At 38.9% G+C, this 24,150-nt stretch overlaps 1 protein-coding gene and 1 pseudogene across 2 annotated transcripts; both read right to left on the bottom strand.

Moving 5' to 3' along the window:
- Positions 1–61: 61 nt before the first annotated feature.
- Positions 62–7,585, bottom strand: LOC121785851 (transcriptional corepressor SEUSS-like). 2 transcript variants are annotated; one of them, XM_042184329.1, is made up of 12 exons: positions 7,262–7,585; positions 6,839–6,910; positions 5,526–6,542; positions 5,297–5,416; positions 4,786–4,834; positions 4,279–4,493; positions 4,123–4,191; positions 3,845–3,942; positions 3,399–3,492; positions 1,728–1,797; positions 572–1,441; positions 62–474 (listed from the first exon to the last, which is right to left on the bottom strand). In XM_042184329.1, exons 2-12 carry the CDS (start codon positions 6,851–6,853, stop codon positions 470–472), a joined length of 2,622 nt encoding a protein of 873 aa, XP_042040263.1. In that variant the 5' UTR covers positions 6,854–6,910; positions 7,262–7,585; the 3' UTR covers positions 62–469. The 2 variants fall into 2 exon arrangements, with proteins under 2 accessions (XP_042040263.1, XP_042040256.1); XM_042184322.1 differs by having other exon boundaries at positions 62–1,441; positions 7,262–7,584.
- Positions 7,586–9,103: 1,518 nt separating this feature from the next.
- LOC121772284 lies at positions 9,104–21,802 on the bottom strand (annotated as a pseudogene).
- Between the last annotated feature and the right edge of the window lie 2,348 nt (positions 21,803–24,150).

The following is a 24,150-nucleotide window of genomic DNA, read 5'->3' as shown; positions in this document are numbered from 1 at the left end:
TTAAACTAGGTGCAAAATGCAAATGCAACCAAAAAAGAGATCAATGACTAAGCAAAGAAGGTGAAGAGAATAACGGTAGGAACCCCCCAAAACTTTTCTCACAAACTGTTTTTACTTTCAATTTTGAGGTGGGTGTTGCCTAACAACTTACAACTCAAATAACCTACAACATGCCATTTTCTGCAACTAGTAAAATAAAGAGTATAGAAAAATGAAAAATGGGTGGTGAAAACTGTGATGAGAAATTCTACAATAACCTTTGCTTAGATGGAAATCCAAACTATATACACTCGCACACAGCCAAGAGTCAGTTGACGAGCCGTAGCACAGCACAAGGGGCTGAGAGGATAGCTGCTACGAAGTCAGTTGAGGTTGCTCTTAGTGTACCCCTCAATACAGTTTAGGGTGGATAGACTGTTGTTAGATCAATCCCATATGCATCTTTCCCAACACCACCAGGGACTTGATTTTAAGCTGCATAAACAACCGATACCAAATGAATGTTGAAGCGATCAAGGAGATGATTTCCAGTCAAACTGAAGATCATGGAACCCGTTGACTGTCCCCATACCATTATGCAGCTGGCTGCCTAAATCTTCTTGTTGGCTCAAGCTCTGCTCCCGTGTCATTGGCAAACCTAATCTCCCATTCACGGGCATGGTGTTATTGCCAACCGCTGATCGGACCCCATTTGCCGATGTGGATTGGCCATGTCCATTGCTGAGGCTCCCAAATCCCAAACCACCCATCGAATGGTTGCCAGCGGCTACTCCATGACCTGCTAAACTGTTGATGCCGTTCATAGCAGCACTGTTGTTTGCTGACAACATTCCATTAACATTTTTCATGTCACCACTCGTTGATCCTGTACCCATCATGCCAGCCCCTCCGAGCTGTGAAGACATCATCATGTCATGTATAATTTTCTGTACAGAGCTTTTTGAATCATGTGCATCTGCGTCACCAGATAGAGAAGGTTGTTGCATCGAAACATTTGGTGAGTTTGCAGGAGCTCCTGATAAACCACCACCATATGGAGATGGCTGTGGGTTATTAGAAGATGATGGCGCAGGTGATTGGAAAGGGGAAGGAGCAGACTGAGATTGCCGCATTGTGACTGAAGAGCCCGGGGATTGCATCTGTGCACTGTTACCTCCTCCATAGGGACTGTTTGCATTAGAAACAGGGTTTTGATGTCGGGAGTTGATCGAATTCTGGTGAAGCAGCACGGCAATGTTGCTAGTAGAAGTTGTGGGCCCTGTGTTTGTAGTGTTACTCACACTTGGCATGCCATTACTAGCAGCAGCAAGTTGCATAACAGCAGCCTGTCCAGGATTGCTTGCATTTTGGCCCATCGTTTGCTCCTGCTGCTGACCCTCGTTTCGCTGAGGTTGACCTTGAAACCCAGCTTTTGTTCTTTGAGGAAATTTGGTCAAGCTCTCTGGAAAACCGAAAATTTGCTCATAAATAATCAAAGAAAGAAAGTAGTATAAAATGAAAAAGATAGATAATAATAACTCTGGAGACAGATTAACTGCAAAAAAGTTTAGAACTGATGGAAATTTAAGGCATATTAAGAATCGAGCAGAAATGGAAGGTTTCATTGCATTAACTAACGAAACGGAAAGTGACTCAGAAATAGCACAAACGGAAACCTAACCTCATGTGTAGACTTGAATACAGAGTTTTACAGATTTACTAGCAGATTATTTAAGATTCAAGCTTACCCATAGGACCTGTTCCAGTTCCGCAGCTATAATCTATCAGATCTTTCATGCTATTCACCACTTCTGATATCTGCAATGTGATCAGAAACATAAGTATATGCCAAATGATCATTAAAGGGCCAAACAAGCGAATGAAATGATGTTACTTCACACCAGCATCGAATGTGATTCCATCAGAAAACATCAACCAGATGCCATCCACGGGTGAGAAAAGAAAATTAACCACAGCTGTAGCAATTCATTGCCGTGCACTTATGTGACTGCCAGAAGAGTTTGGATGTTTGTCTATATATAATTATCGATATTTCCCTTATTTGAAGACTGATAGAGATGAGAATAGTGATTAGGTAATTTGATTCATCCAAAGTCTTGGTACAATCCTCCTATGCAATGGCTCCCCAGAGCCTGCGCACATCACTCACAGTGATCTCCTATATCAGTCGATTTCCTATCTCAATATTTGTTCTATTGCGGGTAAAGCATCAAGAAATAATTCGCCACTGTCAGCGCAACCTACAACATTGCGTTCCACCTTTGTCTATTCGTTGGGATGATTGAAACATGGAGACAGTCGTGATAAAAAAATCTTTTTGCAACTTTTGGACAAAGATAATGCTCAGTTGATAAAATTGACTACATGTGTCCTCCAATTTACGATGATGGCACATCTATGTTGCAAGATTAGATTTTATCTCCTGTGTTGTGCTGTTACTTGTTGGACATGCTTCAGTGGTGCATTGCACATGTTTCTCTCCTGAGTATTGGTGACGATGTTCACCATCACAATTTATTTTGGTCCACGTGCACTAACAATGGAAATCATAATGTGAGGTGCACTTGAACCTTTGTTCTAGAGATGAGATTTTGTCAGATTTGAGGGTGAATCCAACTCATTCAAGGGAAAATGGTGGAGATGAGATTATTAATTAGTTAATTTAATTTATTATCATTTTATTCTTGTTACTAAAATTATGTGTATTGCTTGGTTTAGGATTTATTCCTAATGCATTAGTTTCCCAATAGATCTTTTGTTTATGGCCTCATAGCAGCCTATATATGGTTTGTTGGACATCAAATTTGGATGGTGGGGTATTAATACAATTTTTAAGTTTTTTTTTGCTTGTTCTCGATATTCTTCTTTAATAATCAACGATTTTTGTTCGTAGTGTTTTTCAGTATTCATCTTGAATTAACGGAATTTATCTTTTATATCAACATGTTTCCGACATTCCATAGAATCGATGGAATCACTTGTGCCATTCCCTCATTGCTCTCGAATGAACTGAGTAACACTATAACTCATATGCTTACATGCATCAAATGCAGGTAATTTGTTTTACCTTCACCAACTTCTGCAAATCTACGTCAAAAATGAACTTATAGTTCTAACATGCTTACATTCTTATCATGGATTATTAGTAGGCTATTAATTATAATACTTTGTTAGTAGAATGGAGTTCTCAAGGCAAGTGCGTTTGCTTGTGCCTTACACCTTTTATGTTGAGCCATTGATAACTATATGCTTCTGATTATTATACTTCAAACTAAGTAGGAATCTAATTTGCCAATGAAATCTAAGTACTTCATAAGCATCTCATTGAGTGCTCAAAATTCAATCACCGTCATCAATCAGGCCCAGCAAGACACGAATAAAAGAGAAAACCACATTACCTGCAGGCAACGCACATATCTCTTGGTATATCCTAAATCGTTTACTAGAGGAACTTCCAATGCTTTAGCGAGCTGACGAGCTGAAGCTACAAACCTGGAATGCAAAGTGGATTTACAAATAAATAGCAGTATCAAGAAACCAGTCATATCATAAACCACGGTGCAATACATTTGACATGAGATGGACCGCCGCCTAAGAGTTAAAGAAGCTCTCTGTAAAATGACTTTTTAAGTATTGAGAGTTTGGGAGAGGCTACGGTTTTCAGCATACAGCCATTTATGTTATATACAATGCAACAGAAAAACATACTATAATAAATAAAAAATAGCACTTTTTCCACCCGAACATACAAAAATAACACATGGAGTAAATGTGTGAAGCTGCAGTTAATACATACATGCATAATTGCATATCAAGATTTGGGAGATTAATATTTCCAACTCACGTATTGCAGTTATTTTGTAGCTCAGAAACAGATGAGCTGGAGGATGTATTTGAGGTAGCAGCCTGGCATTTTTGGGCAGCGGCACCAAGTTGACTAACCTGCAGTTCAATAACAACCTAGTCAATACATACTACAGTCAAAAGTGAAGACAGTGGTTTAGCATATCGGCGAATAGAAAGACAGATGGATGAAGAATCCAGCCTTAACCAGACTATTTCAGAATAAGCTAGTAATCATAGTAATAAATTTGTTCAAATATGGCCTGTAATATAGCCAACCTGGGGAATCAGCAATCTTCTAGGAATAAGCTCTTCATGACGTCGAGCACAAAACTCCCACGAGCATATCTGCCATTTAGTTGAGAGAACAGAGAGTAAACAAATAGCAGTTCAAGGTAAAACAACAAGACAGTAGCTGTTTGTGTGTAGAGCAACCTTAAGGTCAGGAGAGAAAACAATTCGAAGCTGACCGTCCCGAACAACACGAAGCTGCTCAAAGACGCTCTCCTGTATCGCTTTTGCATAATCCAGAACAATTTGGCCATATGAATTCTGATATTCCCGAGGCATGTCGACATAGAGGAGTTCTTCTAAAGTACCGCTTTCATATTTTATTTTGAAGAGTCTGGGCAGTACCTCAGCAGTTGCCTCTGACAGATGTAGAAAACAACATCAACTGACAAATGGATACATAGTATAATCTATAACAGCAATTTTCTGATTCAAGAATCTAGATAGTTGTGTTCTATTTTTCCATGAGTCTGGGAGGTGAGGTTAGGGGTACATTAGACATTCTGAAGAAGTTAAAGGAGCACTAAGCTGGAGCCAATGACATCACGATTACTGTAAAAGATCAGTGAAGCAAACACCACACCAAGCAAACAACTGTAGAAACAGTATGAAACTATAACATAATATTGCCTAACAATGAAGAAAACACACCGAATCCACGACCAGGCCTGCGATTGCAGATTTCACAATGCCAAATATCCTGCAACCAAAACCAATGTTAAATTGCATGTAATGGCTAAAAGATGAAGTACATTAACAACAAATCTCAAGAACACTGGATTAGAACAACAATATATTTGTCTGCTACCACTTTCAAGAACTGAGTTATAACACAGACTACTTTTGCAAAAGCAATATCTATGATCTTTGGATAATTTTCTAAAATGTTTCATAATTATAAATTATATGATAAATATTACGATTTCAGTGCATAAAAATTAAAAAGTGAGGAATTCAATTAAGTAAAAACTTGAACTTTTGGTATGCAAATCAGACATACGCAAACAGAGGGGAATTTTTTAAATATGATAGCTCAATCCTACTAAAACTATAAAAAGATTTTGGAAAGTTTGCAATAGTTATTATAGTACCAAAAATGGAATAAACTGAAAAAGGGAAGTCCCTCTCAAAGTCGCATTATTAAGTATAAAATCGAACAGACCTGAGGGAAAACTCCATTAGTTTGACGACCACTTCCATACATTGAGACACACCATTTTTTCTTTGCATTAGGTACAAAATATTCAGCTACAAATTTCCTCCAGAACTCTATACTGTTGTCCTACAGTACAAGGGAAGCAAGTCTTCTGTCAAACTAATCCAGATTCCTAAATACTATATAAAGTCTTTCTCTTAACAAATAAATAACTAAATCGGTCAAATTGTCTTACTTCAGGTCTATGTTGCTGCTGGTACATATAATGAGTTAGCCTTCTGGCACACGTTCCAGGCTCATAGACGGGTTTTACAGGGGACCTAATAGGCAAATTCTGGTTTTGAAACTGAGATTGCAGCTGGGATCTTTGTTGAGGCATGGATTTTAATAGTTGATGTTGCTGAATTTGCATAAGCCTCTGTTGATGCAAAATCTGTGCAGCCACACCTGCCTGAGAGGACTGTCTTGACAGGAGGTGATGCTGCTGTTGTTGCTGATGCATAAACAGAGACGAGTCAGACTGCTGGGGTGCCATCTTGACAGGACCCAAGCCTCTCATATTGTGTAGTTGCTGAGGTTCCAATTTCACAGGACCAAGGTTACGCATAGTTTGTAACTGCTGTGGTGTTTGCTCATTAGTTACTTGAGGCTCTAACTTAAGATGGCCACCGCCTCCTAATCCAGCATGCATTCCTTGATATTGCTGTTGCTGCTGCTGTTGTTGGGTACTGCTCGGACCAGAAAACTGCTGCAACTGCTGCTGATTATGTTGGAAATTCTGAGCATCAAGCTGCTGAGCTTGTTGCTGGTCTGTCAACATTTGGCCGCTTGAATTATTTGAGAACTGCTGCTGGCCTTGAGCTTGACCGGATGGATTTGGGTTCAACGCCATAGGTGAAGACATATAAGATGAGGAAGGCTGATTATATCCCATCCCGTTTCCGATGCCAGAAAGTGGATCAGACTCTGCCCCATCACCAAGAAGCCCTCTCTGGGTGATACCAGGGCCAGAACGCGGGCCCCCATTTCCAAATGACTGATGGAGCATAGATACATTGGGAGCATTCCCAATCGGGTTCATGTTATTAAACTGATTTCGGGGCGACACCAGAGATGGAAATGCATTTTGAGAAGGCATGCCATTGCCACCCCCCTGACTGCCCAAAAGCCCGGAATTTGCTCTTAACAAAGAAGGTGGAACTGGCTGGCCTCCACCAAGTGGGGCTGGAGGCCCCTGTGGCACCATTTTCCGCTGAAATCAACACAATTCAAATTACAAGACTCTTAAGATATCGACACCAAGCTTACACCACCTCAATAACATTTATAGCACTCGCAACAGTAAAGTGCGACAACAAGTACAACGTCAGAAAGATAGTTCAATTTGCTAACTATTTAGACATACAATCGACTAATGTTAGCATGTTTGTCTACTATCCAACTAAAAATGAAGAACAACTAAAAGAGCAGGGATAAGCCTCATGCATGAGGGCTGCTTCTCATAATTAAAACTAAATGTTAAAAATCTATAAATTAGGAATGGCTAACTTTGTCGCCGGACATTCTAAGTATACTCCTCTTCTATTTTAGTCATACTCTATCATCCACTCCTATGAAACCCTGCAAAATGCAGTAAATTCAAGTCAGGTCACTCACCAGCATCCCTAAAATAGCAAGTAAACGGCACAAATCTAATTATTACTACATCAAAGGAGTTCAATCAATTAACAAATAAGGAAAAATATGGGCAAAAGAAAGTATTGAGGAACTACTAATTAAATCTAACATATGATAAATTACAGCGAAAAAGATAGCGCATCAACCCTAAAAATCTAGTCAGAAGAGAAAAAAATCACTCGATCCAACGCATTACAATATTAGAGCATGCAAAAAAGCCAACAGATCACTAATTGTATAGGAAACAAAAATTCAAATCGAGAAAACAAACATGGCAATGAAGCAGCGACTTACCGAAGTAGGATTCCAATTTCAACGCTGGCGTCACTGAAATCCACGAAATTGAGATTAAGTAACACTCACTACTTCTTTACTCTTTTAAGAGTTCACTTAACCAAATAAATCAATTCAGCTTCCCTCCGAATACACAAAATCGATAATACAGATAGGTATGTTTAAGTTTGCAAGTACGTTTAGCTGCCAAAAAAGTCTCCTTCAAATCCAATACACCAGTTTTATAGAGTGGGCTTTTTAGAGAGGGGAGAGATGCAATAGAGAAGAGAAGAGACAGTTGTTTGATCTCCGTGTGGTAGGGCTTTTATTGCGGACGTCAAAATGGTATTAGATCGGATTGAATATTGTCTCTTGCGTTTCATTCTTTCTCCATTCTTTTTCTTCTCTTAAAGGGGGATACTTTTATACTAATATTTATTCCATAATTAAAAATTATACTAATCCATTTCTATTATTTTCAGTATAAAAAACTTAAATCATAACAAAAATCTAAGAAAAAACAATAACTCAATCTAAATATAAGACTCGACATCCCATAGGCGAATAGAAAGAGAAACTATTTATGAAGTCGTGCACACCATGCCAATTATCTATTCAGGGAAAGGAAGTCAAGTTAGAGTATTTTGTCATATAACCATTTACCGTCGGCTGTAAAATAGGTTTCATTTTTGTACCTTTATTTGTTGCATTCAGACTATATTTGTTCATTCAGTTTTTTTCATTTTAGGTTATTAATAAAAATTAGTCAGTTTTTATTTTTTTTAGTAAGTTTTTTCCTCTCCTAAGTTGGATCACAATTTTCACTAATGATTATTTAAACATTTGCTTCTCTATTCAATTTGGTATACATGAAATAAGTTGTAGCATTTCCTAAAAAAACATAGAAATATTTCACCAGCAGCTAGAAAACAATCAAAGTGACAGAAATTCAAATTAAATTAAATCATACCAATAACTCCAACACCAAATGCATAGCTTTGGCTTTATGACTCATTTTCAATTAATATCTAGATATATAAAAATTGAATTGAAGAATAATATGACGAGAGTTAGTGTTTTTGTTTGGAGGTGGTGATTGCGGAAATGGAGTTGAGGGGTAATTTATATTGTATGGATTTTATAAAATATAAAAAAGCCTTTTTTCGTTTGGTGTTATTGAAACAAATTACGTCCTAACTCCTAATCATCCCAGCTATGTCTCACTTATTAAATCACAGAATTACCATCATCATCAAATGTACGTATTTAAATACTTGTGATAAAGTGGCATAAAAAAATTATGAAGTTTTGCTTAATCCCGTAACTCCAAAATTATGAAGTATCCCGATCGTTTTGTTCGCAATGTATTTTTCCCATCTACCAAATTATATGTAATTTCACCAAAAGCATAAACTATGTGAGAATTGAGAAAAACATCAAGATTATGATATAATTAACCATCTTTCAGAGTTACAAGATTGACCAGAATTTTATAAAACTTTTGAGTTTTTTTTTAGCAATTTACTCGAGCAAACTTTTGAGATTTTTTTTAACAATTTGCCGAATTAAATACTACTTGTAATTAAATATGCAGTGCCACATGTCATTATGTGTCCATTCAAATACACATCCAAGGACTATGTGATCATCACCATACATATATATAAATATGTCACATAGCATTAGAATTATATATTTTACTTTAAACCAAGATACAAATAAGAAGCCCATCCACATGGTTGTGTGAAGACAGCACACTTAATGATTGTGTGAGGACAGCACACTTTTTTAACTCAAGTTGGTATGAAACTATTACATTCATTTCAACCAATGAGTTTGGGCTTTTTTCTTGTAATAAAATAGTTAAGATTGAATATTTTTGGGTTGCTGAGGATTAGCAAGCCCCATTTCTAAACTCCCATCAATTGTAGCTTTCTTGACATCTTCATTGTTCTTGCGGTAGATGCAATATAAAATCAATTGCATTGCTCCCAGAAAACACCCAAATCCATTCGGAATCTGCAGCATAAATGAATAGTTATTAATGAATGATCCTTTTCACATGTAAATATTATTATTATTACTATTAGAAAAGAATAAAAGAAAATATACTCACATAAAGAAATTTGTCATTGCCAATGAGGCCATATATAAACCAGGAGGTACCAGACAAATAGTGATAATAGAAATGGCATATACTCAACGCTCCTGGTTCTGATCACCAATCTCTGCTTATCCAAAGCAATATCATTAATTCAATCACATATAAAAGGGTTAATTATCGTGTTTATTGGGCTTAAGCCCCTACTAGGCTTCATGTTTATCTTTTTAATTATTACTATCATTTAATGAGTCTTCAAATTTATCCTAATGTAAATTGTTATTAAAAACTCACACTATTAATGATCTAAATCATTTAAAAATTCAAATAAAGTTTTGATTAGTAATAATTTTTAAGACTCACTATTAATGATCTAAATTATTTAAAAAATTCAAATAAAGTTTTGATTAGTAATAATTTTTAAGACTCACTATTAATGATCTAAATTATTTAAAAAATTCAAATAAAGTTTTGATTAGTAATAATTTTTAAGAGTCCACCTCTAGCGCCGACTCATCATCGTATTTACCTGAAAAAATCAACATGGGACAATTTTTTAAAAAAAATTCCGTGATTTGTCATTCAAATTTTGAAAAATGCAAACATATTAAAATTCGACAAAACTTCACGATTTAACTGGCAAATAATCTATATATTAGGAGGGGGCGGGGTGTTAAATAAAAGGAAGATGGGTGTTGTTAGAAAATATAATGCGGAAAATAAAAGACTATTGCAGAAAGTAAAAGACGGGAAGAACTTTAAAGACTACATTGTGAATGACTTGAATTCTATTCTCTCCATGGTTACACAACTATATATAGATTCTAATTCTAGCTAAACATGGAAAATATATTCTAATTATACTAATATCCTTTTTATTTGATTTTCCATAATCTTCATTGATTTCCTTCTTTATTCTTGCCCTATCTTCATCACTTGCTTTCTTGTTCTCCAATTAATTGATTTCCTTATTCCAACACTCCCCCTCAAGTTAAGTATCGAGTTTTTCGACACTTAACTTGCACGATCTTTAGTTTGATAAATAGTTTATACTCGTATTTAAGAGTTCTTCAATTCCCATTGACAGTTTATGCTCGTATCATAGAGCTTCTTCAATTCATCATTGATAATTTATACTCGTATCAAAGAGTTGTTGAAAGTTTAGACTCGTTTCAAGGAGCTCTTCATTTATCATTGAAAATTTAGACTCATTTCATGGAGTTCTTCAATTTTTTGTTGACGGTTTTAACTCGTGTCAAGGAGCTAATCTAAACAGTTTTGACGATTTTAACTCGTGTCAAGGAGCTAATCTAAACAGTTTTAACACGTGTCAAGGAGCCAATCTAGACAGTTTTAACTCGTGTCAAGGAGCAAATTTAGACCGTTTTAACTCGTGTCCGGGAGCTTGTCTAAACAGTTTTTACTCATATTTAGGAGCTATCTTAGATAGTTTTAGCTCGTATCCAGGAGCCATCTTAGATAGTTTTAACTCATATCTAGGAGCCATTTTAGACAGTTTTGACTCTTGTCGAGGAGCTCATTCTGACAGTTTTGACTCTTGTCGAGGAGCTAATTTGACAGTTTTGACTCTTGTCGAGGAGCTTATCTAGACAGCTTTTGCTCATATCTAGGAGCCAATTCAGACCATTCTCGGTCCATTCCAAACTCAAACTATGAGCCCATTCATTTCTTTTATTTCTTGAGCCTAATAACCATTAGGCCCAAATTTATTTCTCCTTTTTGGAGACCCTAACAATGAAGACGTGAAACCATCAGCCTCCTTTATGTTTCTTCATGGGTCTTTTCTCGGTGACATACTCTCAATCCATGCCACCTCCGACGAGTAATCGCCAAACTCTGTGGAGCCTCTGCTCCGTATGTCATTATTCTCTGACAATACTTTTGGTCGTCCATCCGAAGTCTGCTCATTTCTCGACGGTGAGAATTCTCCCGTCACTCCTTCAATCCAGTTTCTATTTCTTCAACAGCCGACGTTTCGCGGCCATTGTGCGTCCCCCATCTCTGTGTGGCGACACTATCTTCTCCCATTTAGTTTAAGAAGGCCTCATCTTCTCTTATTGGCTTTAGCTTTTTCCCGCGGCTGTTCCTTTAACATCGTCTTTTGGCAACAGGTTCTCAACGTCCACTCGACGCCATCCCATTCCCATCAACTCTTCACAGCGGCTGTGTGGCGGCGACATTAGCTCTCTCCCCCTCGTTGCGCAGACGTTGGCGCCGCCATCGTCCTCGGCAATTATCTCCTTGATTCGGAGATTGAATCATTTGGCAGTGGCTGATATCTCCCCCTCGGCCAAACGCTTCATCCATTATAACATGAGTTCGCAGCCTCTCACGGCTACCACCTCTTAGGCAGTAGATTCTCCTTTCTCGGTTGTTTCTTCTTCTCCGGACCATTTTTGCCTGAAGCTATCTTCTCTTCTCTGGCATAGGCGATACTCCAATCATCTCGAATAATTATCCGGTTGGGGCTAACCTCTCTCCCTCGGCCGGATAATTCTCCGGCTGCTTTGTCTTCCCGGGTTGTCTTGCTACCAATCTTTCCTGGCTCCACCGACATGTGGGTTGCGCCTTTGCAGCTTACTCGCCCTCTCATTATAGGTCATCTTTGGCCTTCACGACCATTATAGATTTGGAGAGAAGTTGTTCGGTCGCATTCTTCCTCTCCCCCTCGGCCGGACAAACCGTGAACTTCTTCTTTCTTTTCTTAACTTGATCGAGGAGAGGTGTCGGGCATGTAGCCACCTTTCCCTTCTCCAACAGGGCCGATCTGGCCTCTTTGATTTCACCTTCTTTCCAACTCCAATTACCTGCCTGTTCATCGGCATTCTCGAGTAGTGAGAGCACACGTTTTCTATGCAACACAACAAGTGGCTGTTGTTGTGTCTTTCTATGAACTTCTTTCACAACGGCATCAAGCTGCGTAATACTAAAGCCACAATGTGCAAAGTTTTGCTGGTATAGCCTAATATTTGCTCCGTCTACCAGAGTTTCATATTCAGAATGTTGCTCCAGCCACTCCTTGAACTCCTTAAAATTTGGCTGATGTTCTCTTTCAATGGCTAAAGAAGCAATTGATTGAGCAAACTTGTCAGTCTCTGCTCTATTGGTATCAATGCAAACTAACTGTTCATGGCAGGCAGGGCACGTTCCATCTGAGGCCCCGCCAATACCACATGCTCCTCCACTTCATAAGCCCTATCCGCCGCTCCGGCGCCGCAAAAGCAATTCAACGCCGGCGTGAAAGTCCTAAGCTTCGGCGCTGCACATTGTTTCATCACGCTTTGCGCGAGGTCGAACGCGTAGTCTCCGTCTCCGTTCGCCGCCGCCAACCGAGCCACGGCTGTGAGCGTCGCCTCGTTTGGCTTGAGGTTTTCATTGCTGTGGTTGCAGAACAGCTTGAATCCGAAGTCAATTGCGGATTGTCGGGTATTTGAATTGGAAAGGGCTTCGGAGCAGATGTATAGCAAGGAATTGAGATTGTTGAGAGTGATGGTTGGATTTGAGGAGGATTCGTAGAGAGTGATGGCGGCGGAGAGGTCCTTCGATTTGGAACACTGATCCAGTGTACACCGGAACTACGACTCCGGCGTCTGTTTCTGCTTCTTCCGCCGTGTGTTCTGGTTGCTCATATGGCGGCGCTGCGGCGGCGTAATTTGGTGGTTGTTTTGGCTAGTTTTGGGAAAGGGATGATGATGAGGTTTTTTTTTGTTTTTTTTTTGAACAAACTAACGAAGGATCGTTAGCTGCTCTGATACAATGTTAGAAAATATAATGCCGAAAATAAAAGACTATTGCAGAAAGTAAAAGACGGGAAGAACTTTAAAGACTACATTGTGAATGACTTGAATTCTATTCTCTCCATGGTTACACAACTATATATAGACTCTAATTCTAGCTAAACATGGAAAATATATTCTAATTATACTAATATCCTTTTTATTTGATTTTCCATAATCTTCATTGATTTCCTTCTTTATTCTTGCCCTATCTTCATCACTTGCTTTCTTGTTCTCCAATTAATTGATTTCCTTATTCCAACAGGTGTTACCATGATTGAGAGAGGAGAGGCATACATTATGATGGAGAAAACAGAGGCAACAAGACCACAAAGACAAAACATCTGCCCTTTGTTATCCTGTTTGATGGCTAAAATTGAAACCAAAGCGACAGTGGAAAACATTAGCAAGAATGCCAAAGAGAAGAGCCATGGTTCTTCCCTTCTCCTTCTTAGCCGCAAACACAAGAAATATTAGGACATATACTGACTCAATCACTACTCCTGTTCCATTTATTGCTGTAACCATGTAGTTGTTTGGTGATACGAAAGGCAACCCATACCTGTATTTATTATGGAATGGAAATATAAGAACGGCTTGATTTTTGGGGAAAATTATGTATCAAATGTAATTGAAATGATTGAAAAAATGGCAAAGTTTCAACTATTTTTTGAATGAAACTACTAGATTGACCAGAAAATGACCAAACTTTTTGCAGCAATTTGTCCAACAAAAATGCCTATATCTTAACATAATAGTACTATATGAATATATACTAATGAAGAATTGTAAAAAAATAAATGGAGCAATATTTAGAGAAATAAAAGAAAATTACCAAGCAGCAAGCAAACAATTGAGCAATGCCATAACATATGGTATCCCAGAAAATTGCTCAGTTGATCTGTTCGTGATGATCCTCTTGAAAGTAAACCTATTTAATGTTTTCCCAAAATTAGCATAAAATAACAATGATAAATAACAAAAATTTCAATAAGTTGTGGTGTTTTCACTCACGATGGAGAGAGGAACAAAAACAAACCAGTTCCATTTCCTAAAATTAAACACAGAAATTCATCAGCAATAGCAAATAATTAAAGAGAAACTAATTCAAATAAATTAAATCTGAGTACCAATAACTCCAAACACCAAATGCAAAGCTTTGGCTTAATGACTCATTTTCAATGAATATATTAAAAAAAATAAAATGTAACTGAAGAATAATATGATGAGAGTTGATGATGAGGAAATGGAGATATATCAAATAAAAACAAAAGCCCTTTTTATGTTTGGTGTTAATGAAACAGATTGCGTCCTTTATCTTCACCTTCTCTCTCTAAATCACATGTAGAATGTGCAAGTATTTTGGGTGTTATGTGTGATGCATGTCTCAGAATCTGAGTGGCTGCTTCAGCTACTGACTAATATTCAATTTCTTGTGAAAAAGTGAAACCAGTGTGGTGAAGTATTAGGAAAACCATGGATTGGTTTTGTAAAAGCTGTGTTCTTCAAATCTTAGATGAATGCATTTATTTGTAATCATGGTTTTAGATCTTATGCAGGATTTGTGTTGATAATGTAAAATTTGCTTATCGATGTTTCTCCTCCCTAAAGAAATGTGATACTGAAAATACTCCATCACTTCCTGTGTTCCACTTTTTTTTAACTCTTTACTTTTATTATTTTTAGTACATGAATCTTAAATTTTACCCCTACATGTTTCTATTTTTAGAACAATAAAATAATTTTCGCTATCTAATAATAAATTAATATATTCAACCACTTTATTTCTCTCAATTAAAATTTATCTATTTAATAATTATACATACATTTTTTTCTTTAATCAAACTAATATACTTTACTCAATTTTATTATAAAGTTAATATATATAAAAATAAAAAAATATTTCGTAGACTTTTTCATTCACTTCTATTTATATTCCTTAAAAACTCTTGTTGAATCAAAGTGGGGGGATGCAACGGGGAATATGGGGAGTGTAATGCACTCACTCGTCGTAGATTAAATTAGGGCTGGGAAAATATACCGAAATACCACACTTACCGTACCGAAAAATACCAAAAATACCGAATTTTTGGTATACCGTACTTTTCGGTACGGTATCATACCATACCGACAGTTTTAGGTACGGTAAAGGTATGCATTTTGTATATACCGCGGTATACCGCGTTATACCGCATCATACCGCAATTGCAGTATATACCGCATATTTGCAGTATATACCGTGATTTCGGCATACCGCATATATGCGGTATACCGAAATCACGGTACGGTATACCAAAATGTCGGTAAGTTAACGATATCTAAATTTTGGTATACCGACTTTTCGGTATACCGGTATGCGGTATACCGAAAAAAGCGGTACGGTAAAGGTAAGGTTTTTGGTCATACCGCACTTTTCGGTACGGTATGCGGTATGGCAATTTCGGCACGGTATACCGTACCGTTCCAACCCTAGATTAAATACCTCACTTTGATTCGGCGCGATGAACTAAATGTTAAGAAACACGATGCATCTGGACACACTACACGACATGATACACCATGGACCGTCGGGGTCCATCGGGGACCTTTTGTCTCCCGTTATGCGTCGGGGACATGACGTGGACAAGGACCACCATGAGTCAAGGTCCGTAGGGAATAGCGTGGAGTTTGAGGTGGTTTAAAAAGAACAAGCGGGGCTTGAACCACGCTCAACGACCAGCCCAAGGCACAAGGCACACGATGCACGGTGCGCGGTGCGCTGTTCGCGGGCAGGTGGCGGCGACGCGCGCGTGTGGGCTCTGTCACCCATCTTATTCAACGATAATTATTACACTTAATAATTCATCTTATTAAATACTTCATCAAAGAAGTTTATCATCCCCGATGTGGGATAATTAACACTCAGTTAATTAATCCCTTAGTTTTTCTCATAGCTTATTTCTAGTTTTATTGTGACCAACTTTAATATATTATTTCTGACTCACTGGGAATCGGATGTGAGAAAATGAATATACTACGGTCATCTACTCGGAAAGTAGATCGACGCTATTCCATTTAATTTCACAAAATTAAATGTCTTGTAACATTTATTATTAGTCAAAGTCATTTGACCAAGCACGATTCCAACAATCCCCTACATGAGTGGAAATTGCCAAATGCATATGTATGCAGACACAAGCTCAACCCTCAAGAGGTATGTAAGCATAAGGATATGTAGTTTTTTGGCTTTGAACCATCCATAGTCAACACTATCGGATACACATGCGGACTAGTAGTGCGATGCTTTGAACTATTTGTCACACCCTAACCCCTCTGACATATGAATTTTTAATAAACAAGTACGACTTAAAATAAAGTAATTACATATCCGACTAGGTCCATCCAAATATTGTAATTACCAAAAGCTAATATTTATCGTACGCTTTCTTTGACCAACGCGTATAACCAGAAGCAATAAATATCATTAACAATTATATATCAATATGCATATGCCACTCTATTCAGTTTATTATTTTGTGACAAATCAAGCATGTTATCTGCCCGGGATTTCCAATATGCCAATATGATTTGACCCGAAGGTCCCAATATGAATTGACCCGAAGGTCCCACTGTGATTTGACCCGTAGGTCCCAATATGAATTGACCCGAAGGCCCCACTGTGATTGACCCGAAGGTCCCAATATGATTGACCCGAAGGTCCCAATATGCCAATTGTGATTTCAGATCAAGAGCAAGACCTTCACAGATCCTCTTTAGTCATATGATTCATATGAGTCCAATACCATACGTAAAACATATCTATTGAATATCCATATCATAATACATGAATATATTTCAACACAATCTATAAAACATATCTATTGCACCAATCCAATATACATACCATAATATTCCACCATCACTAGTAACACATAACTATATTAGATTCGCACCATATAATCCAAATATTCACTCCAATCTTACATATAGCAAACAACTATATTGCAAATATAAAATTAAAAGTATGATTTATACACACCTGATTAAGATATAATATGTAACTTAACTGAATCATCTGATAAAGATATAATATGTAACTTAACTGAATCATGTGATAATTTATAACGCTTGATCCCATATACAATTGCCCGAGAAGAACATATCTTTTTTTCCCCTTGATTTCAGGAGCTTTGATTCCATTATTCTCTCGATCTCCCTCTTTTTTCCTTTTTTTTAACTCTCATTTGCATCATATATACTCAAAACAAACTACTTGCCGACTTAGGAGCATTGGTAACCAAATAAATATATTATAATCTATGACTAAGCTATTTTTATTTCTCTTGTTTGCATGCACTCATCACACACACGTGTGCTAACACCAAGGACAAATAAGTTTTTAAATTAATATAAGTGAACATAAGTGTACACAATTGATTACATGTTACGTGATCATTTCTTTTTCCAAACTTTTATTTCCTAAATAGTATTTTCATATTTGCAACCTATGGTTCAACAATCACATGCAAATAAATATGTGCTTATATACAACACACCTATAATTAATCAAGGAACATAAACATATTTTAATTCATGTTTATAAAACTAAAATTCTACTACTATTTCGAATAAGATATAGTATAACCACTAGTAATAATATGATGATTCTAATATGCAAATATACAAGATATACATATTTCAGGTCAGGGATGTTACACTATTCCTCCACGGCGTGCACTGAGACAATGATGTTAACACTTAAACACATCAACATCATCCGTTCTCACGTTTTGTGTCCATTTCAGGCCTTGGACACTACTTTGGATTCATAAGTGTATTGCTTGACGCGGCCCCACTTCACACTTACATAGGTGATTCCTCATTAAGTATCTTGCCATACTTGGTCTCCTTGAGAACTTCATCTCAACAAGATCCTTTAGGGATCAATAAAAGTCATAGACTTAACCTCACCACTAGGCAAGTTTTTTCAACACTCTATTACTCTCTAGGGAATAGATATAGATGAGTGTTCGCACGAATTCTCATAGCTTAGTTTTCCCATTGAACCAAGTTCTTGGGATCTCCAGTCATCAAGGTTGGGTTACCACTATGACAATTCTTTTAGTTTGTGGATTTCAAACCCATTCCCTCTAGCAATTTATTCATTTGATCACAATTTAACCCTTTGGTTAGCGGATCTGCTAGATTATCCAATGACTTCACGTAGTGAATTGTAATCACCCCTGTTGTGATCAAATATCTCACGGTATTATGTTATCGATGAATGTGTCGAGACTTACCATTGTACAAGCCATGGTTTGCCCTCCCAATAGCGGATTGGCTATCACAGTGAATTAACACTTGAGGCACGGGCTTTGACCAACATGGAATATCTTCAAGGAAGTTTTTAAGCCATTCGGTTTCTTCCGCAGCTTTATCTAAAGCTACGAATTCTGATTCCATGGTGGATCGGGCTATACATGTCTGTTTCATGGATTTCCATGAGACAGCACCACCCCCAATAGAAAGACATGTCCACTTGTTGAAAGTGAGTCGTTGTTATCGGATATCCAGTTTGCATCGCAGTACCCTTCAAGTACCGGGGGTATCTCAAAAAGTGTAGCCCATGATTTTGAGTATACTTGAGATACCTCAAAACTCTTACAAGAGCTTTCCAATCCTCTTTGCTTGGATTGCTCGTATAACGGCTCAACTTGTTCACGGTGCAAGAAATATCATGTCGAGTGCAATTAGTAAGATACATAATGCATCCAATGGCTCGTGCATAATCTTTTTGTGCAACGGGCTCACCCCTGTTCTTGCTCAAGTGAACATTGATCTCTATAGGCATCTTAGCCGGGATGTCATCATGGGCGTTGAATCTCTTTAATACTTTCTCAACTTAATGAGATTGTGTTAAGGTGATTCCTTCGGAAGTACTTAGAATTTTCATTCCAAGAATTACATCGGCTAGACCCATATCCTTCATGTCGAAGTTTCTCTTTAACATGGCTTTCGTGTCGTTAATCACTTGGGTGTTACTACCCATGATTAACATATCATCAACGTAGAAACACACTATAACGTATCCATTATCAGTGTTCTTAATGTAGACACATTTGTCACATTCGTTGATTTTAAATCCATTTGATAACATCACGTTATCAAATTTCAAGTGCCACTGCAACGACGTTTGTTTCAATCTATAGAAGGATTTAACCAGTTTGCATACATTTTTCTCATGTCCAGGTACTACAAAACCTTCAGGTTGTTCCATATAGATTTCATCTTCAAGGTCACCATTTACAAACGCAGTCTTAGCATCCATTTCATGAATCTCAAGATTGTGTACAACAGCAATCGCGAGAAACACTCGAATTGATGTAATCCTCGTTATAAGTGAGTAGGTATCGAAGAAATCGTATCATTCCTTTTGTTTAAAGCCTTTGACTACCAGTCGAGCTTTATACTTTCCACTGTTCCATCGGCCTTAAACTTCCTTTTAAGGACCCATTTGCATCTTAAAGGTTTAGCACATCCAGGTAGATCAACCAACACTCACGTGTGGTTTAGCAAAATTGAATCAATTTCGCTTTGAATAACTTCTCTCCAATGCAACCCGTCTGGGCCAGCAAAGACTACTTTTATCGATGTTGGTTCTTCATCAAACATAAATGCAATATAGTCAGGACCAAATGTCTTTGGTGTTCTGACCCTGCTACAACGTCTTAGTACTGCATCATTTGGATCAGGCCTTGTTCGCTTGGGCAATTCTCGCTCTTCATCCGCTGATTTAAAACTAGTGGCTTCATCCTCAATTCTCATCTCAGAATTGGGTGCAATATTTTCTTTTTCTTTATGAGGAAATATATTTTCAAGAAATACAGTATTTCTTGACTCGATTGTTGTTCCCACGGTCACAGTCGGTATTTCAGACTTGTGGACAACAAATCGATATGCACTACTATTGATTGCATACCCAATAAAGATGCAATCAACCGTTTTATGACCGAATGTAACTTCTTTGGGCGGAGGAACCATTACCTTTGCCAAACACCCCCACACTTTGAGGTATTTGTAGGATGACTTTCTTCTCTTCCACAACTCATAAGGAGTAACGTCCTTACCTTTGCGTGGGATTTTGTTTAGGATGTAGTTGGTTTTCAAAACAGCTTCCCCCCACATGTTCTGGGGCATCCCCGAACTGATCAGTAACACATTCATCATCTCTTTGAGAGGTCGATTCTTGCGTTCTGCAACACCATTAGATTGTGGTGAATATGAAGCAGTCGTTTGATGAATTATACCACTTGCGTTGCATAATTCCTCAAATTGGGCTACATATTCGTCTCTCCTATCACTTCAAATAATTTTGATTTTACATCCAAGTTGATTCTCGACTTTGTTTTTATAATTTTTGAACGCTTCTATTGCTTCGTCTTTACTTCTTAAAAGATAGACATAACAATATCTTGTGCAATCATCTATAAATGTGATAAAGTATTTTTTTACCACCTCTCGTTTGCACCAATTTTAAGTCACATACATCCGTGTGAATTAATTCAAGGGATTTTGTGTTCCGTTCAACCGAATGAAACGGTAACTTAGTCATTTTTGCCTCAAGACAAGTTTCACATTTGTTTTGAGTTTTTACTTCATTTGCCTTTAGTAAATCTAAACTTACTAATCTTTTAATGGCATTTGGATTTACATGTCCCAATCTATTGTGCCACAAATTAGAACACTCAATCAAGTAAGAAGAAGTAGATGCATTCTTATTATTAGCCAACGACTTAGGGACATGGCGTGTAGCTATACTAAGCTTGAAAAGTATGTCGGTTACATAACTTTTTCCGAGTGACTTTCCAAACTTGTACAAAGAAAACCTATCAGATTCGAATACAAGTTTAAACCCCGTATTCACTAGTATTGATCCCGATACTAGGTTCTTGCGGATGTCCGAGACGTGCAGCACATCCTTCAAAGTGATGGTGACGCCGGACGTCATCATGAGAATCACGTCCCCAATGCCGAGGACTTGAGACGAGGCTTGATTCCCCATATTGATTTTCCTCCCTTCAACAGCGGTGTAGGAGACGAACTTGCTCTTATCGGCACAGACGTGGGCAGTAGCTCCAGTGTCGATATACCAGCCACCTTTGTTATCAACAAGGTTGACTTCTTCCGTGACCACAGCAACAAGGTCACTTTCATCCCAGTCCTTGAACTCTTTTTCAATAACGTGGGCAGCCGACTTCTTCTTCGGCTTGCGGCAGTCTTTGGAGAAGTGGCTAGCTTTGCCACAGTTGTAGGAGTTGCCTTCAACCTTCCTAGCATGCTGCTTCCCCTCGCCTTGTCCTCTGCAGTTGGACGGGAGCGTTTGTTGGAGGGACCGCCCCGCTCCAACAGATTGTCCTTTGCAACAGGTGGGCCATGGCCCTTAGCCAAATCATCACGTTTGCGCACGTCTGACTCGATGCGTAGCTTCACGATCAAGTCTTCAAGATTCATCTCCTTTCGCTTGTGCTTAAGGTAGCTCTTGAAGTCCTTCCAGCCGAGTGAAAGTTTTTCAATGACCGTACCCACCGTGAAAGCTTCAGGCAGGGTCATTCCCTCGGCGGCGAGGTCGTGGATAATCAGCTGGAACTCTTGCACTTGGTCCATGATGGGTCGGGAGTCGACCATTTTGTAGTCCAAGTACTTGGCTATTACAAATTTCTTAGTACCCGCATCATCACTACGATACTTCTTATCTAGCATTTCCCACACTTGTTTTGATGTGGGAATAGTGCAATACGCGTTGTACATACTATCATCTAAAGCACTTAAAATAAAGTTTTTACAAAGATAGTCTCATTTGCGCCAACCGTCATACTCGACGAACATCCCAACACGTGCCTCGTCCTCACTTGGCGGGGTTGGCTCGTTCTCCTTGAGGAAATTCACGACTCCTAATGTTGTTAGGTAGAACAACATTTTCTGTTGCCATATCTTGAAATCCGTTTCCGTGAACTTAGATGGCTTTTCGGCGGGTGGCATCATCCTTGGTGCTATTGGTGCCGAGTTTGTCCCATGAAAGGGACCAAGTCCGTTGCCCCCGTAGGAGCTAACAATTGGTTGGGGCACAGTACCCCCCATATTTGCGTGGAGCATGGAGGCCCCCGCATTCGTGCCGACTCCGATGGATCCAGCACCCGTGTCGACCCCGAAGGATCTGGCACCCGTGCTGCCCCCGAAGGAGCTAGCACTCATGTTGACCTCGAAGGATCCAACACCTGTGTCATGCCCGAAGGCCCCAACACTCGACCCAATGAAGGATCCAGTGGAACCACTGAAAGTGGAACTGACCGATCCACTCGATGTGAATCCGAAAACCGTCCCAAAGGGGTTATCAAACACCCAAGGGGTTGTTGAGGAAGAAGTTGAAAATCCATGAGTCGGAATCATCATCATGTTCGACGACGTGTTGACGGGTGCAACGGGGGGACACAGTGGATGGAACGGTGGCAGCGGCGGTAGACGGGTCAGTCGACATCTCCAAGCAAAGGTGTTAATTGAGTTCAGGTGGTGTGTGTAAACTCCTTTAGTGGCAAGAATATCTCGTTTTGCGAATATTGAACTTTGAGATACAAACTTGCCGGACGAAAATTACAAGGAAAAAACAAGGAGAAAATTACACGGAAACAATTGAAAAATTACACGGAAAAACTTGTGGAAAGCGGTAAGCCGAGTCGAGGAGTCCTCTTTCCGCAAGACGAGATACGTCCCGGTAGTGCTCTCGGTTTGGCATGTCGTCCCCAAAGATAAAACGGCTTCGTCTAAGAAGTAGCAGCACCGCTAGCAGCAGAGCTCCAGCGAACATGAGTAAGACAGGGGCAGAGCTTCAACGGGAAGATTATGCAGAGAGGGAGAGAGCGTGTATGCAAGAATGCTTGAGTTTGTGTGTGTAGAATGCAATGGATGCATGCCTATTTATAGGCCAAGTCCACCCGCAGGGGTTGCTGGAGTCAACAGACATAATGTCTGTCATCAAGGCCATTGATCGTAACCACCGGGGGTTACTGACTGGTGCACTAGCCGTTGGGAGCTGAAGAGACACGATGCATCTAGACACATTACACGACGGGATACACCATGGACTGTCGGGGTCCATCGGGGACCTTTTGTCTCCCGTTATGCATCGGGGTCCAGCGGGGACCTTTTGTCTCCCGTGGTCCGTCGGGGACATGACGTGGACCAGGACCACCATGAGTCGGGGTCCGTCGGGGATAGCGTGGAGTTACGACTAGCTCCAAAGAACAGCCCAAAGACAAATTGCCAAGGCACAAGGCACACGACGCCCTGTGCGCGGCTCGCGGATGGGTGGCGGCGGCGCGCGCGTGTGGGCTTTGTCACCCATCTTATTCCACGATAATTATTACACATAATAATTCATCTTATTAAATACTTCATCAAAGAAGTTTATCATCCCCGATGTGGGATAATTAACACTCAATTAATTCATCCCTTAGTTTTTCTCATAGCTCATTTCTAGCTTTATTGTGACCAACTTTAATATATTATTTCTCACTCACCAGGAATTGAATTTGAGAAAATGAATATACTACTGTCATGTACTCGGAACGTAGATCGATACTATTACATTTAATTTCACAAAATTAAATGTCTTGTATTATTAGTCAAAATCATTTGACCAAGCACGATTCCAACCTAAATAAGCTAAGAGCCGGGACGGGACAGCCCTCCAGACCGAGAAGCCTCATGGGATGGGACACCCACAACAGCATCCATTAACCATCCCGTCCCAGCGGGACGAACCTGCATAGGAAAGGGCATCGTTGCGTGTGCTCTAATATTTTCACTGGCAAAGTAAAAAAAACCATAAACATGTTTTATACTATCTTGTTAGGTTATTTTTAGATTATTTTGACCTATCACTTTTATCAGATTTTGCCTAATTTCAAATATTACAAGTTGCTAGATATTCACGTCATTGCATATTGTAATTTTCACTACTACGAACTATTATCATG

Source organism: Salvia splendens, chromosome 2 (assembly GCF_004379255.2).
Source record: "Salvia splendens isolate huo1 chromosome 2, SspV2, whole genome shotgun sequence".
NCBI classification, from domain to species: Eukaryota; Viridiplantae; Streptophyta; class Magnoliopsida; order Lamiales; family Lamiaceae; genus Salvia; species Salvia splendens.
Note: the sequence above shows the minus strand (reverse complement) of the source record. Positions and strands in the feature narration are given on the sequence as shown.